The sequence below is a fragment of the Hydractinia symbiolongicarpus genome, chromosome 4, assembly GCF_029227915.1.
Source record: "Hydractinia symbiolongicarpus strain clone_291-10 chromosome 4, HSymV2.1, whole genome shotgun sequence".
Classification (NCBI taxonomy): Eukaryota; Metazoa; Cnidaria; class Hydrozoa; order Anthoathecata; family Hydractiniidae; genus Hydractinia; species Hydractinia symbiolongicarpus.
The window spans coordinates 2,087,909-2,103,937 of record NC_079878.1 but is presented as its reverse complement, the minus strand read 5'-3'; the positions used below and the strand labels follow the sequence as shown (position 1 = coordinate 2,103,937).

The 16,029-nt window shown below is 41.7% G+C and overlaps 1 protein-coding gene across 1 annotated transcript; it reads left to right on the top strand.

The window, feature by feature from the left end:
- Positions 1 to 53: 53 nt before the first annotated feature.
- On the top strand, positions 54 to 1,135 carry LOC130640833 (uncharacterized). Its single transcript, XM_057447403.1, has 3 exons — positions 54 to 470; positions 692 to 742; positions 1,003 to 1,135. The coding sequence occupies exons 1-3, from the start codon at positions 234 to 236 to the stop codon at positions 1,087 to 1,089; spliced, it is 375 nt and encodes a 124-aa protein (XP_057303386.1). The 5' UTR covers positions 54 to 233; the 3' UTR covers positions 1,090 to 1,135.
- The last annotated feature ends 14,894 nt before the right edge of the window (positions 1,136 to 16,029 follow it).

Here is a 16,029-nt window from a genome sequence, read left to right as displayed (position 1 = left end):
ATGGTAGTGACGTGTTATGGTAGGGAAATGTTACGATAATGACGTCTTATGGTAGTGACGTGTTATGGTAATGCCGTTTTATGGTAGTGACGTCTTATGACAGTGTTATGGTAATGCCATCTTATGGTAGTGACGTCTTATGACAGTGTTATTGTAATGCCGTCTTATGGTAGTGACGTCTACAGAACTATAAGTGTTACGTGACGTATAATTGATTTTTCAACACGGCAAAAATGAGTGTCGATGAAACAAATAATATTGGAACTTCAACTGTTTCACCTCAATCAAAGGGCCCTGTTGTGTTGCATTATGAACAACAAAACATGACAAGACGATCCACTCGTGCGGAAATAATGGCGTTGGGTGCATCTACTGTGATTGGAAATGATAGTACCACCCATCAAGAACCGCATCCTGGCCAGTGGACATTGGTGAAGGACATTAATATGGAGAGCAGGGAACCGCAAAAGGTCTGTTTAGAAGATCCTTTTAAATACAAAATTTTACTTTTTAACATCGCTTCGACGATATTTTATAACTACGATAGCGAAAATACTCAACGATAGTAAAATTAACACGCATTAGGGTAACACCAAACTACGACTAAAAGTTGCTCAAAGCAAGGAAGACAGTTCCATTCAAAGAAAAGTGTTTTCAACAAAAACAAAACAACAAATTTTAATATTTTTAGGTATGGAGGCAAACAACAAGAAATGCGACACAACACCTTGCTGAAATCCTGGTAGGTTATGAATAAACGATGTGTGATAATTTAACTGAGTGTGGCAAATGCTGCTTTTCGTGTAGGGCATAGTCGCAAGTTAATTCTTTTTAACCAGCAGGTTCTGCAAACGAGGTTAAGTTTCCTTAGTGATATTCTGACATCTTGTATCAGAAAGGATACAAGAGGCCTTGGGGACAAGGTTGACTGAAAAGGTGCCTTTTTCTGAATTGTGTTTTCACAGTGGTGCCATTTCATACGAACAATTTTTTTCACTTCAGAAAAACTCTCTTCTTGAACATCCCCATCCAGAGTTGAGCCAGCAGGCGATTGCATGTTTAGAAGAAATGAGGAGAAACTTTACTTGATGTTGTATATAATGAGTTACGAAAATGACGAAGTAAAAGTTCTTCATCCGCGTCTCGTTTCTTTTTTCGTTACATTTTATATTGAAATAACGAAAACATAATAAATATTTTAGACGCCATTCTAGTTCTCAGTCCTGCGGGAGAGAAAGAGAGGGAGGGAGAAGGGGGTCTTTACATGCGGGAAGGGTGTTAATGACTTGTAGTAGATTTAATAAATTCTGATTTTTTTGTTGAAAATGTCATTTTTTTTATTTCTCAATCGTACTGAAGATTCTTAATCTATATAATTAAGGGGAACGGGGGGGGGGGGGTCTAGTAAAAGGGGTGATGTAAACTTTTCGATATTTTAACATAGAAGGGGGAGATTAATAAATTGAAATGGGTGATAAAATCTTCCGAAAAAAAGTGTTACCCCTTTTCTCCTACAAGACGGGTAAAATGGTAGACAATACCACGCTGTTTACATTAACTGGATGGATTATAGTACGATGGATCAAAAAAGCCGACTAAAATGTGTTGCAACCTCGGTCCCAGTGTCTATAGCGTTTTTAAGACCCTCTTAAAATGTGCTGTGATAGCTAACAAAAGTAGGATGGTCTGATTATACTTTCTCTGAATATACATTTGAAAGGTCTCTAATGAGAGCTAAGTGAGAGGTGTAGGCTGCATAGTCTCCCGCTGCTTATCCCTGCCATTCTAGAATAGAATAGCCATTATCAAGTTTGGAGAAATGACTCCACTTTTGTGAACTGAACGGCAAGACCAACTGATAATAACACTTGCATCTTTAAAAAAAAATTAGGTTGGGTTCACCCTCGTTTCCAGGGTTTGTTGCCTGATGTCAAAAAGGCAAGGACCCCTGGGGGACGAGATTGAGTTGGGTTAAGGCACCTTTTTACGGATCAAGCATGATTTCAATTGTTCTACTGTTCTTAAAAAGATGTTACTCTTTGTGTGATATACATCCCTGGTTGGGGTAAATACATAAAAAGAATCAATACATCAACCAATGTCAAATTTCCTAAAAAAAAACGTCACAGAGGAAAATCACAGGAATTCCCCGTCCTTGCCAACGGCTTCAGAGGATTGGTATAAGTTTGTTTAAAAGTTAAAACTTTTTGCAAGCCAAAAACTAAAATTTCAGGCATTCCATAGGCCATAGTTGGCAGTATTTTCCCAATAGATTTGCTGTACCTATAGTGTTTATAAGTGGCCCTCAACTCGAGGAATAAAGACATCTGCCATTGTTTATGATCTTTTTTAGTCTCACATTCGAAAGAGAATTGTAAAAACACATTTTTCGCAAATTTCCTCCAAAAGTAGACTTTTAACAGGGTAGTTTAGCTATTTTACGTACCGCAGTAGTAGTAGGGAGTGATTATAATCAGGTTTTCGCTCCTCCTACACCTTTACCCCCCAAAACCCCGCTTTCACCATTTCCACCACCACCTCCATCCCAAAACAAGTAAAAAACGAAATCATATGCTGATATCAACACATAATAATATATAATAGGATATACTAATATTATACAGAATATGAGTAAGGGAAATTCCCAAATTGCCAGTTACCAGAGTTCTATCAAATAAATATGACCAAGGAATATTGTGATTAATGTGGGATTGATCTCGATAAATATGATAGATGCTCCTGTGGAAGAAGGCTAGTTATATGTGTGAAAATGCTGTGTTGGCAGCACTATATGATGTATATAACGTATAACGGTGGATGGTGTATTTGTAAAAATGCTTAGTTGGGCCCTGGTTATTATAATAAAGGATGTTCAAATTTTGTAATAACTCCATAGATACCAAGAATTTTTACAGCGAACCGACTGTACTTTATATTGAAGAGGTTCAAATTGGGAATATCGTACTTAGTGATCCAATTAAATCCAACAAAGGCAAAGATGCTAGATATGTTATAGGCTATAAACATGGTGACAAGATATCGTCATTATTGATTATAACGCCAAAGGGGCTGTATTCAAACGGTGCATCCAGATACGATGATGGATCCTCCCTTAGCTACAATGTCATTTGATATGTATATCCATCCTGAATGGCTGAAAAAATACAGGTGTATCCTAGCCAGGATTGAGAAACTATATGGTAGTGAGTTCACGACCTCATCAGTGAAGAACGGTAGATACCTGAACACAAAAATTTAAGAATGGGATGGTAAAATAAACACGTATTTCTACGATCTTCCAATACCTATGCGACAACCATGTTCCTGTATCTGTATACTAAAAATATCCAGCATTTATCAACAGGGGAATAAGCACTATATGCAGGTCCTACTCGAAGAGTGAAAATACAAGCCGGTACCTGTAACCCTAAGGACACGACACCTTGATTCAGATGACGAGGAACCATTCGTTGTAGTGCAATAAACATGATTGATTTAAAAAAAGAGGCAAAGAAGCTGGGTATTCGTGGCTAGTCCACTCTCAAGAAATCTGATCTTATCGCTGCTATTCACAAAGTAAAATATATAGATACTGCAACACAAACCTTTGGGCCATATTGCAAGCCATGCTCGGATATCGCGTCTATCAAAATACTCGATGAGTACATAACAGGCCTCGAAGCGAGACAGAAACGCACCATTATATATGAAGGTCACCTAATGATTGATGCCATTACAGGTGAGGTTGTGGGTACCATCTAATGTATTGTTAATATACATTAGATTATGAATATTTAGGTGGTGCCTCTAGGTATTTCTTACATATTGTGCAGATTGCAAGTTTTTTAACAACTCAGCCCTTGCTTCATCTCTACCTTTCGCGACAAGTGCTTGTCTTTCTTGGTCATTGATCTCGCTAACGATCTTCTTCGTACGTTGTCTTTTTGCTCCTTGAGCATCATATATTTTTGCTTTTCTTGCATTATCAGGCTAAATTCATAGTCACTTATCACTCCATTATCAATAGCCCTTGATATCAAATCAACTATTGAATTCAGCTTAGTCTCTGCAAGGAGTCTTATTGAGTCGTGTTTCTTAAGTTTATAATTCAGCTTCTTTCCACCTTGTTTTAAAGCAGTCTGTCCCAATCCAACGGCTATTGAGATTCCTCCCATAGCGACGGCTAGAGGAACTCCTATCCCACTGAGCATAGCGATACCTACGCCTTATGTTATCACGCTTATTGCGAGCAATCCGTGGTCCATATAATGGATCCAGGTACCATGCATTCCAAATTTTTTAGCGAGTTTTTCATGTTGTTTGACCTCGCTTCTCAGAAAATGTTCTATTTCCTCTATTTTCTTTAGACGATACACGTGCCCCTCGTTATTCTCATGATCCGGTGCACTCGGCGGTAAGCTCGGGTAAAGTTTTATAATAACCGACATTTATTTTATAAGCATGCACATCGTTAGTCCTATGAATAAAACGTTTTTATCATGGTGATATTCATCCGTCAACATAATATTTAGGTGATCCGTCGAGCCCTTCAAAGGAAGGTAAACAGGGTTATCAAAAGTCCATCTCATCTCATCTCCCCAAGCAGTAAGCTCTTTGATAGGGAGTATTGCTAGTATCTTAGACTTTTTTCCGTTAAGAAGGCATCTTTCCTCATCTAGCTGGTGACAAGTGAGTCTAAGCCTCTGGTAGACATCAGCCTTGTATAAGCTGTCGTGATCGCCTTCGGTGAACATTAATTTGGTATGAAAATTATATCCCATAAGATCCGTCAATGTCTTATCAACTATGGCAACATATCCTTTACTAACTCTGACTTTACATACTCCGTTCCTGAGTACAAAAAGTTTGATCCTTCCTCCCGCATGCTCGTAGACTATGGCAGCGAGATCTTCTATTCTCTATAAGCCCTTTTCGATAATAATAAGGATTTCAAAATCCCCAACGATAAAATCCCCATCATTGGTCGAACCAGGCGTCGCTTTATAAATTTTAATATCGTTATTTTTTTCGAAAAGATTCAGCCATGTAGCTCTAATGCTGATGGATTTCAGAGCGATCCTGGTTCCTTCACTCAGATATTCATCAAAGACTATTGGTTCATCAATATTAATAACGTAAAGTTGCTTCATTGTTCCTTTCTTTAAAGAAAAGATGAATATTTATAGCTATAATCCTACAGCAAAGTCCAACAGAGGCGAGTGGCCTCTCAACGTAACTAACTTGGAGCATCAGGAGCTATACGTGTCTACGACTCAGCACATTTCCATGGCATTCCCACAGTTTACCAATTATCCCATCAAAGTTCCCACTAACCTGTTGAACGATTCTGTAAATTTAAATTGGAAAGGGCGAGCCTTAAAATATTGGAACATCCAGGTGAATTTTGCTTGTCATTGCGCCACAACGGCGTTGGGGATATCTGCCAAGCACATGAGTGGCTCCGTACCCCTCGTTAACGCTATTTTCAAGTTTCACGTGTACTGCCATATTCGTCGTATTTTAGCGAGAATGAAGGTACCCATGCCATACGAGGGAGGCTTTTCTCAGTACGATAACCCCTACTGTACCTCGGGGTATGCGCGAGTATGTCGTGAATATGGTGCGGATCCCAACACTTTGTACACGTTTAAAGCAGTAATGTCGTCACTCACCAACGGCCGTTGGGGGCCGCAGGTTGATGGGGATTGGGCCAAATTCATCATACCAACCTCCCAGGGCCTGAAATCGGAGGACCTGACGAAGCTAAGCGAAAGTATACTATACCAGTAAACTTCGCCGTAATGCCCAGCGTGGACCTACGCATTGGAAAGATTGTAGGGTATAACAACAATGTTCTAATCGCGCCCTCTGATGTAGGTATAGGTGTGGAGTTAGATCTGAATACCAAAGCTGTCAAGCATGAGGCATCCTTCACCACACCTCCGAATAGGACTTATACTCGCATATATATGGATGAAGAAATAGGTCTAATGTGTTGAACAACATACTAGACTCTCAGTGCGATTTACCCTTACTCCCCCTGTTACCTACATACGCTACAACTATACCCACAGCACCCGCGATGGCCAAATACAGATGCCTCGCTACATATTCCACGATTTTGGCGGCTACCCGGAAGAAAAATGATACGATGGTACCAATTATCCCAGGAAGAGCTGCCCCCGCCTTCCCTGCTAGATATTTAAGGAATTTTCCCAATCTCTCCAGCTGTTTTTGAACAAATCCTTTGCTACCACCACTTCCTCCTGCACCTGCTGCTGCCCCACTACCTCCCGTGAGCGCTAGGACTAGGGTTGATATCAGTAAGCCCACGGCTGAGATGATACTCGCTATAGTCAAGCCTTGTTCCTTGAAGAGAATCTTGAGCTTTTCAACCAAAGTTTTATCATCCCCTGCGATTTTCATTAATGTGTCTTTAATGTGTAGCAGCTGGCTCTGAGTGTCGGATGATAGTAAACCGTGCGCTTTTGCAGTAGCCTCTTTTTGATCACGTAGTCGTTCCAGGTCTTCCTTGGCCTTCGCTATATCCCTGTCCCAGATAGCTAGCTGTTCATCAGATGCCCCAGGTGTGGCTTTTTTGCTCTCGAGCTCTTTCACCTTGGCTTCTCTCTCGGAGATCTGAGAGCCGTAAAAGACCATCTTGCCTTTCAAGTGCTTGAGGTTACCATGTAACGTTTGAAGCTCGAGGTTTAACCCTCTTCTTTCACTCTCTGTGATATTCCCACCAAAGGAAGTATCTTCGATCAGGCTCTCCGTGTCATCGAGCACGTTCTCGAGTAGCGGCAGCATCTCGATTTCACCAGGGTTATTCGCGACTGTATCAATATCATTCAGGAGGTTTTGAGCTCTCATTTTACTGCCTTTGTTGGGTGTAACATAGTCGGCAAAACCTAAGGCCTTCAGACGCGTAGGTCCTAAGTCTGTCTCTATAGCTGTAATAGCTCTTAACTCACCGGTCGCAGTCGTAAGCGCTATCTCTTTATATTCTTTACTCCCCAGCGTAACCGCCCTAAAAACAAGCTTTTTACCTTCATCGACCCTAAAATAATGATAATTTTTATCGGTTGACAGCCTTAATACTAAATGCTCGCTAAGTTCAAGCCCAACATCCAATCGCCTACGCGCACCTCCCTGCTGTTGTCCTGGTGTTAGGCTGACATCAGGCTCGGGTCGAAGGATCTCGCTACTAAACTCCTCAGGCTCGTCTGGAATATCTTCCTCTGGCGTAAGGTCATCATATCCCGGATTATGCATAGTTTGTTTCAACTCCAAACTGCTATAAATAAACATGTCTAACATATTCGGAAATAAACTAAATCCATACAGGGAAATCAAGACTATGTTTTCTATGAAAGGCAAAAGGCAAAGGGTAAAGATAAGCCACTTGCCTTACACCATTGGTGCCAATGAAAATTTGTACGTGGATCTTCCTAATATGGGTGAAAATCAGGTCATTTTCCCCGGCTCAATAAAGTTGATGTTCGACCTTGAGCTGACTGGTACAAACAGCAAGCATACAATTGTGAGCAATATCGGCAAAGCATTGGTTCAAAACCTTAGAATTAGCCTTAACAACAACGAAATACAAAACATACAAGATTACAACGTGCTCGCGGTTTATCGTGATCTCTGGCTGCCAAAATTTGATAGGGACAATAACCTGATCCTTCAGGGTATCAATCCGAACGATGGTACCATTAGGTCCCTCCAAGTCAAAGCCAGCGACCATGTTGGTAATAACGAAGAGAAGGCCATCGCTGAGGCCTACGGTAACACGTTCTTTATTCCTATCGGTAAGATGTTCTCGTTGACACGAGACTTACCCTTCTACCAGGCTGGAATTCATGACCGACGCAGCTTCATTCTTCATTTTGCATCGTACGGTGACGTGATAAAGGACTCCGGCACTGCGGCATCTGGAAGCACAGCGGCAAAGGCCGCGGATTCCTCCTATAAGATCAGCAATATTTGCTTAGAGTTTGATAAAGTGACCAACGAAGAATTGGCAGGTGCCATGATGTCGAGATACTCGAGGCTTGCCCTACCATACGAAAGGATCCTCAGAAGTGAAGTGGTGACCCTGAAAAAGGCTGACACATCCTACAACCTATAATTAGATACCACTGCCAAGAGCTTAAAGGGAGTCCTCCTATTATTCCAGTATCCTACCGTTGTTAAGGCATATGCTGGGAAGAACAAAAAATTTTATAATCCGAAGATCGAGAAGATCTCTGTCACAATCGAAGGGAGCCCCAATGAGCTCTATTCACATGCCATGGTGCCTAAGGATCATATGGAACATGAGACATATAGAGCAGGTCGAATTGGTGGATCTTATTAGGTCTCGTAACAGTGAAATGAGGTTAATTAATGCGCTTTGGACCCTTGACATGTCTCAGCCACAAGAGCTGGCGACTCAGCCAGTGAATAACACTTTTTTTGGAAAGACCAGATTTTTCAGTGAGTATCGTAATGGCTTTTCGTCCAGTCAAAAGATGTTCTGGTTGGTAATAGATGCTGCTTAATTTTTCCGCTTCTTCTGAAGTAATGATATGCTTTGACATTTATTATATATAAAAAACAATTACATGTATTTGTACGCTACGAACGCGAGGACGGCCAAGGAGCCTTCTCGATCGCTCTGGAGCCTTCTCGATCGTTGCAATACAGTACTGTCTCATATTTTCCTCTAATTCCTTTAAACTCTATCCAGCAGCACGCTGTTCCTCCCGACGTCGGTTATGTGTATAAAAACACAGACAAATATATCCTCACGGGTATTGACGTTGCCTCGAGGTATAAGGTAGCGCGGCCGTTACGTAGCAAGAGGGCTAAGGAGGTTGTGGAGATGCTCAAGGATATTTATGAAGCGGGACCTCTCCGTTATCCGAAGACTTTCCAATGTGACCAAGGTAGCAAATTCAAATCGGACATCACGAAGCTCCGGGAAGGTAAAGGTGTGGAAATCAAGCGGGCAACTACCAAATACCATCATACTTTCACGGAGTTTGTCGAAAGCTACAATAAGGTACTCGCGGAGAGACTCTTTAAACCCCAAGATGCTCAGGAGCTTGCCTCTGACAAAACCAGTACTACATGGGTAAAACACCTATACAATATTGTAAAAACCATGAACAATTCCAAGACGGCTATGATTGGTATTAAACCTTCATCTGCTATCAAGCTTGATTATGTACCACTCGCAAAAAGCGATGAGCATCCTGAGGAAAACCCATTACCTGAGGACGGGCTCTATTTGTACTTGCTTCAACCCGGCGAGGAGCACAACGATGTAAGACGCCGCGCTACGGATGCCTGGTGGAGTAAGAAAACATACAGGTTCGACCGTATCGTAACTGGTACGAGATTGTTATACTACTTGGCAGATGGGCCTGATCGGAATTTCGTGTTAGAGGAATTAATGTTGATTTCCAAAGTAATATTTTCTCGAGTTTGTGTGTTCATAACACACAAAACCACGCGTCTCTAATCTTCTAATGCCGTATCACCCAGGTCGTATAAGTCGTCGCGTGTAAGATGATGATACCTATCGTCGTCAGGAGTAGTATGTTTCCGAAAAATCATGATCACATTATCCTTGACCACATCATTGGCATGTGGTACGTGTCTTTGACGAAGTCCCGCAATTTCCAATGTTCTTAGGTCGAGCTGTTTCTCTCGATCATCCTGAAGGTTGGCAATGGTTAGGACCCTTTCCTGAAGGTCATCTTTGAGTATTGCAAGAGCTTGATGATGCTCTTCGATAGTTTCTTGTAATTTTTTAATACCTTTCGCCGCAAGCCATCTCATAATTTCAAGAGCCTTTGGTTTTCTTGAATGTACACAAATCTCAAGAGCACCGTCCAAAGAGATGAATACATCGTGAATATTTTTAGTTTCCTTTGATCCGGCATACCATGCCTGGTCCTGAACATTTAGCTCCATACGCGTCTTCTCCGTTATATTAAGCGCTCTACAGGATGTTTTTATATCAACAATACCCAAGAACCTTCCAAGATCTGAACGCTTAAACATTGGTTGGCCTGGATTGTTTACCAATATCTCAATAGCGGGCAATGTGTTTAACGCAAGTGAGGACATCTTTATTTAAATAATGGTTCCACCCAGGGTCACAATGAGTAGGACGGTTGACATTAATACAAAATGATTAATATTCCTGTGGAACCTTTCTCTCTCCAGAACATCACGAAGCTCCTCCTGAAGGGCCTCCAGACTCCCCTCTAGATAGGGTATTCTGTCCATCTCATTGTGACAAGCCTTCAGCTGTTTTTCCAAGGTTCTGATATCTGACATGTTTATTTATTCCAATATGCTCCAATTTCTAGGGTGCTCGAGACGAATATATAGGCACGCGTGCTTAGACTTTTTCAACTGATTCTTTATAGGCTCCCAGTAATCCATCAGGTTCGTCTCTTCATCAATAATTTTCATATCGGAACGTTCACTAGGGTACCACATAAACCGCTGCTTCTTTTGTCGTCTTAAATTCTTCGGCACTGCCGAATAACTCTGAGTCAAGATCCATAACGAGTGCCTTCGATGTCTCCCAGAGATTGCGAGCTCAAGTAAAGGTTGCCTTCGTTTGTCGAGAGATTCATCAGCTATGATATCATCGACAATAAATAATGTTTCTTCACCTGCCAGCAGCGACGAAAATTTGCCTATCTATTCAAACAATTGATCCTGCGGTTCTATCAAAAACACATAATCACTCTTCCAAAGTGATGATTTATCAAGATAAGTGTTGTTCCACCGGATCGTTGGACATAGGATCACGATGTTATGAAAGTGTCCTCTGTATTCATTTTCCAGGAGGGCGAGCACGCGCTGCGTCTTTCCAGATGAGGTAGGACCCGTGAAGATTGTAGTGCAGGAGTTTTTAACGATGTCTAGAGTCATTTTATTTTTCATGTATACCACGTGGTATACACGAAATTTGCATATGCTTACTTAGGCTTTGGGACTATACTCGCGGGCAACCATCCTCTGCTCACTGCCATTTCGCGGCTTCCTCTACCAGCTGTGAAATACGCAACCATCTTCATAACATCGCTGCCATCCAGCTTAGTACTAGGACTCGAGATCCCTAGGAATTTTTTTCCAGCCATCGCGTAAGCGAAAGTAAAACCCAGGTCGACCACGGTCTCATATATCATTTCAATAATCTCTTTCTGTTGGGGAGTAACATTAGAACTCATACTTTCGATATCGTGGTTCGTGGTAGGTTTTTGATGAACCGCTGGTGGAGGCTGCTGAGTACTCGCGGATTTTTTACGAGTAAAATATAGGACACTTCCAATACATGCGAGGATAATAAGGCTTCCACCAATGTATAGTACACCACCTGACTGTACAGAACTCACCCCAGAAGAGTTTTTGACTGGAGGCTGTACAGCACCCTCTTGTTGTTTAAGATCTTGCTTCCTCTTCTTCATCAGTGCTGCTAGCTTGTAGCCTTGGGCCACTCTGGGCCATGCTTTCTTCTTGTGATTGAATTCGTTCATTTATTATGTGTACCAAGGAGTACACATAAAAGATCTTGATCACGCATTCAGGTATTGATATATCACGGAGGGCGTTAAACCGTTTCTGCCAGCGTATCTTATTTGATGCATATGTGGGGCCTTTATTAAATTACATGCTTGTGGTGGAAATCGATCAGCTGCAGTGTCAGGATTTCCAAAGCACGTGAGTAGGAGTCACTGTAGATACCACACCAATCCGTGTACCGCGATTTTATTCTGCTATTACCCAATGAATCTGCTATGATACTTCCCATTTCAAACACTTCAGGATTTTCCATGTGTATCTTTGATAGAGTATTCTCCATTGTTTTCTTGCTCTACATCAACCTTATCTTCATTCATCTTGGACGCGGGTAGTTGACAGTGGTTAACTATGTGCACAACCACCAACAGAGGCGCTAAAAATTTTCCGAACGCTGTATAGACGAGGATTCCAAGATCAGTCATGCTCTCCCTAATAATAGGATCGTTTTCTAAATCATGACTGAGGGCTTCAGAACTATCACGTGATATAAGGTTACCAATAGCTTTGCTATATAACCCAAGGGCTTGAGTTGACAATGCCTTTGCAGTTTTTTCTCCTTTCTCATGGAGGTCATGTTCTATATACTCATCATATATTTTCTCGATAACTTCAGGCGATGCTTTGTCCAGGAAACCTTCGCTATATTTTTTAGGCAGTAAATGTGGCTTGGTCTTACGGATGTCTTTCAATGTTTGACGTTTGTCTATTTTTTGTTCAACGACCTCTGCTGGTGTATCTACAACATCAAAATTTCAGCTAATTCAGACATCTTTATTAATACTCGTTTATATTTTAAATAACCGAGGATGATACAGACATAAGGTAGTAGCAATGCGATTAATAGCAATACCTCCATTTTTATTTCCAGCTTTGTGTAAAGGTGGTGTCTCACAACACCCTTAGATAACCCTTCTTTTGATTTTCTATTGCCCACAGGGGCTGCATGTTCGTATAATGTAACCGCACGAGTTGAGTCTCTATACTAGGTGGAACACCATTTACTCGATATTTAATAGGGATTTTGTGATCGAACTCCCATTGACCGCGGTTTCCCCAGCACATCCCATCTCTAAATTGAGCTTGGATATGCCCAGTAAATGTGCAGATACCGCACCCTAGGCACTGTGTGGATGCTATCTCAGTGTCATTGTTTAGAGCAGCACGAATCCTATTTAGAATAAGGATATGCTGATACCCAGGAAAATCACAATCCTTGCAGTGTGATCTCTCTTTTTTATGCGGGCATTTGGTACGTTCCTTTGACGCATTATGACTATCCAAGCATTTGATACATTGTTTTGTCCGTTGTCCGTCCTCCTTAATCTTAAAATTATCCAAAGAACAAGATCTTTTACAGTTTGAACAGCATTTAGTCTCCTCTATTTTTGTTGTATATACTATCAGTATATACAAACTTTGGGACAATAGTCATCATTTATAAATCTAATGGCTTTGTATGTATACGATCTTCTAGCATTAATCTCTTGTCATAAAAAGCCGATAAACCCAGCTTATTTTGCTGATATGTGACCATACCCTGGTTATATACGCGGAAGCCCACATTTTTTGCATTATCAAGCTCTCCCTTCAGTGCCCCCATATATCTCAACCATGTCAATTCATTCTGCCTTTTCGACATACCTTTACACGAGAACTTAGTGCCATTTTTACCTTCGACGAAATAACATTTGGCTGTTAGCGCTATTATTCTGGATGAATTCTTCTTTAAATAGCCCTCCGGTTCTGCTTGAATATTTATCGGTGCCAGTTTTTTACATCCATATCGTACTGCTCGAGTAATTCAGGACGAACAACATCACGTAGTTTATCTCCAGAGATCGCGAAATAAGCACTATCGGTATCCATGTACACATATTCAAAATCTCGACGATCTACGTACTTGTCGAGAAAATTATAGTAAAATTCGAGCATCCGCAAGTTTGGCAGCATCGCCCGCAATACGTTTATCAGGGTTCTTATCAGCTTGGCGCCGCGCATCCGCTATTTCTTCCGGGAACCATGCGAATGGTTTACCCCTTGAGTACTTGATTATTTGATAACAAGCCGTAATTTTCAACCCATGATTAAGATACCATCCGTACAAAGCAGGATCTTCTCAGCTTTCATCACTTCCAACAGCTTTTTAGTGCGCGGTATACGTTTTCGCCCGGTCTTGGTTAAATACTCGTGCATATGCTGCGGAATGGCTTCATCGGGTATCTCTTTGGCTACAAATAACGGGGACATTTCGCTGAATTTGTTGTGCTGCTCGGTAGGCACCTCAATATCAACTTGGGCAAACCCGAAGAGTGATCCATCAAGAATGTCTCGCACCAGATCGTCTATTTTTTCAGCAGGGTCTACCATTTTTACCAGCTTCTCCTTCCCACAATGGAAGTCCTGCATTAAGGTGCTAGGGAAGAGCATATTGGCGTCATATCCCAGGATGGTCTTACATTTTTTCGGTTCGGTATAAGTATGTGAGCGAATACCCGTCACATCACTCTCATGGTACCTGCAAAATACGATTGCGGGGCCACCCACCATGCCAGTTTGCAGGAGCTCATACGCCTCGTTCTTTGTACAAGATGTACAATCTTTTTGAACCTGTTTACAATCCTCGCATCGGGCTTTGGTGCAACGAGCCTCGCATTTATGCTTACAGGGATCACCCGGAGCTTAAAGCTGGATCTCGGGGTTTACTCGTAGAGACTTGTTCAGGACGTAGCGCATAGACACACCCGGAATGCTCACGGCATCTTTTAGAATGTCTATTTCATCCTCGTGGTACGTGTTGCGGGTCTTATCCACGGCTTCAACAAAGGATACTACGTCCGCCATATTGTATTCGGCTAACCAATCCAGCACCGTGACGCATTCTCTTTTAAAAAACTCCCTGAACGTCTGGTAATCTTCGGGTGAGAGTGTGTTTTTACCGCTGAGTGTGCTATAAAACGCCTCATGATCTACTGGGCCCACATGGTTCAACTTTTCGTAGCAGGACAACCACTCGTGCGGAAAAACGGGCTTCTCAAGATTGCAATCCAATGACTTGCACCATTTTTCATAATTCAAGCCTGGTGCGAGAAAATTCTTAATATCGATAAATTTGAACCTCGAGGTGGTTAGAAACATATAATCATTATCCTTTTTCGCTACTTTGATATTATCATCATCCGCAATTCGTTCGACAAATTACCGCTTTATCATGTTGATATCATATTTACCGCTGTTAAAGGCTATCACCGTCACTTGATTTATCCATTCGTGCCAAGCATTTTGAGTTTGTTCCGGGAGCATATCGAAATCATCTGGCTTGGGGTACATCTTTTTGACTTCTTCCACAATGCTCATTTGTCTCTGCTCCAATTGTTCGACGAATTTTTGCACAAGCACCTTTGGGTCTTCATCATGAATGAAGGTAGGATGTTCTTGTAAGCTATCGTGGATGGCTACACTTACGGGGATATGCTCGGATATATATGTTAAATCAGGCGTTTGCTGCTGGTTCAATGCCGCCAGGGGAGCCTCGAAATCAAAAACGATGAAATGGGGATATGGTCGAAATTTTTTCGTGAATAACCTCTTAGCCTTGGGAAGCTTTTCGCACTCCTATGCAGTCACAAGATTGTACCCCAGCCCCCGAATGTGGTCTTCTTTAAATTTGGTACGATTGAAATTATTTTTATCGGCTTTGGTTCGCTGTGGCTACTCTGCATCCGTTCTACTTGGCGACCTTTGCAAATGATCTTGGTCATAATACCTTCGCATTCGTTATTCTTGTGTCATGTGAGGTTCTCCGATCTGTTGAATCTTTGTGTACAAACCTCACATTCCCAATGCTCCGTTAGGACCTCCATCTTTTTGATATAGAAACAATGACCTTCCAACATACCAATATTAATCGTGTCTAGCCCCTTTTTGTATTGATTTTGGCCATATACGAGACGCCATGGGTCGGAGTTTGTCTTCGGCTCAAATACTCTTATGTTAATCTCAAATTTTTTGGCGATCTTCCAAGTCCACGAGCCTCGTGGCCCTTACCTCTTCCCTCTTTAATTTGGGTTCCTCGTAGTACTCACGAGCTAATTTGAGGGCTGGCCTTGTGTGGAACTTTTCGCACTGTTTTTGCTCTTCCCGGTAATGAACAGCTAGGCATCTCCAGAAGCACAAGCTGTCTGTTCTCTCGTCCGTCTTGTCAAAGCTATAAATGCACCTTTTTCCGCGCAACCAATCTGGTGATGGACCACATCCAAGTAGGGACTCCCTCGTAGAAATTATCTTGACTTGTACGTGCTTGAATATTATTTTACCTTCATATGCTCCTGGTGTCTCAATAGTCCTTTCCGGTGGCAAATAGGCTTTCGTCCAAAATTCGCCTTTTTCCAGATCGAGGCGTTTCATCTCACATTCATCGATGAAAGCCTCGATTTCAGC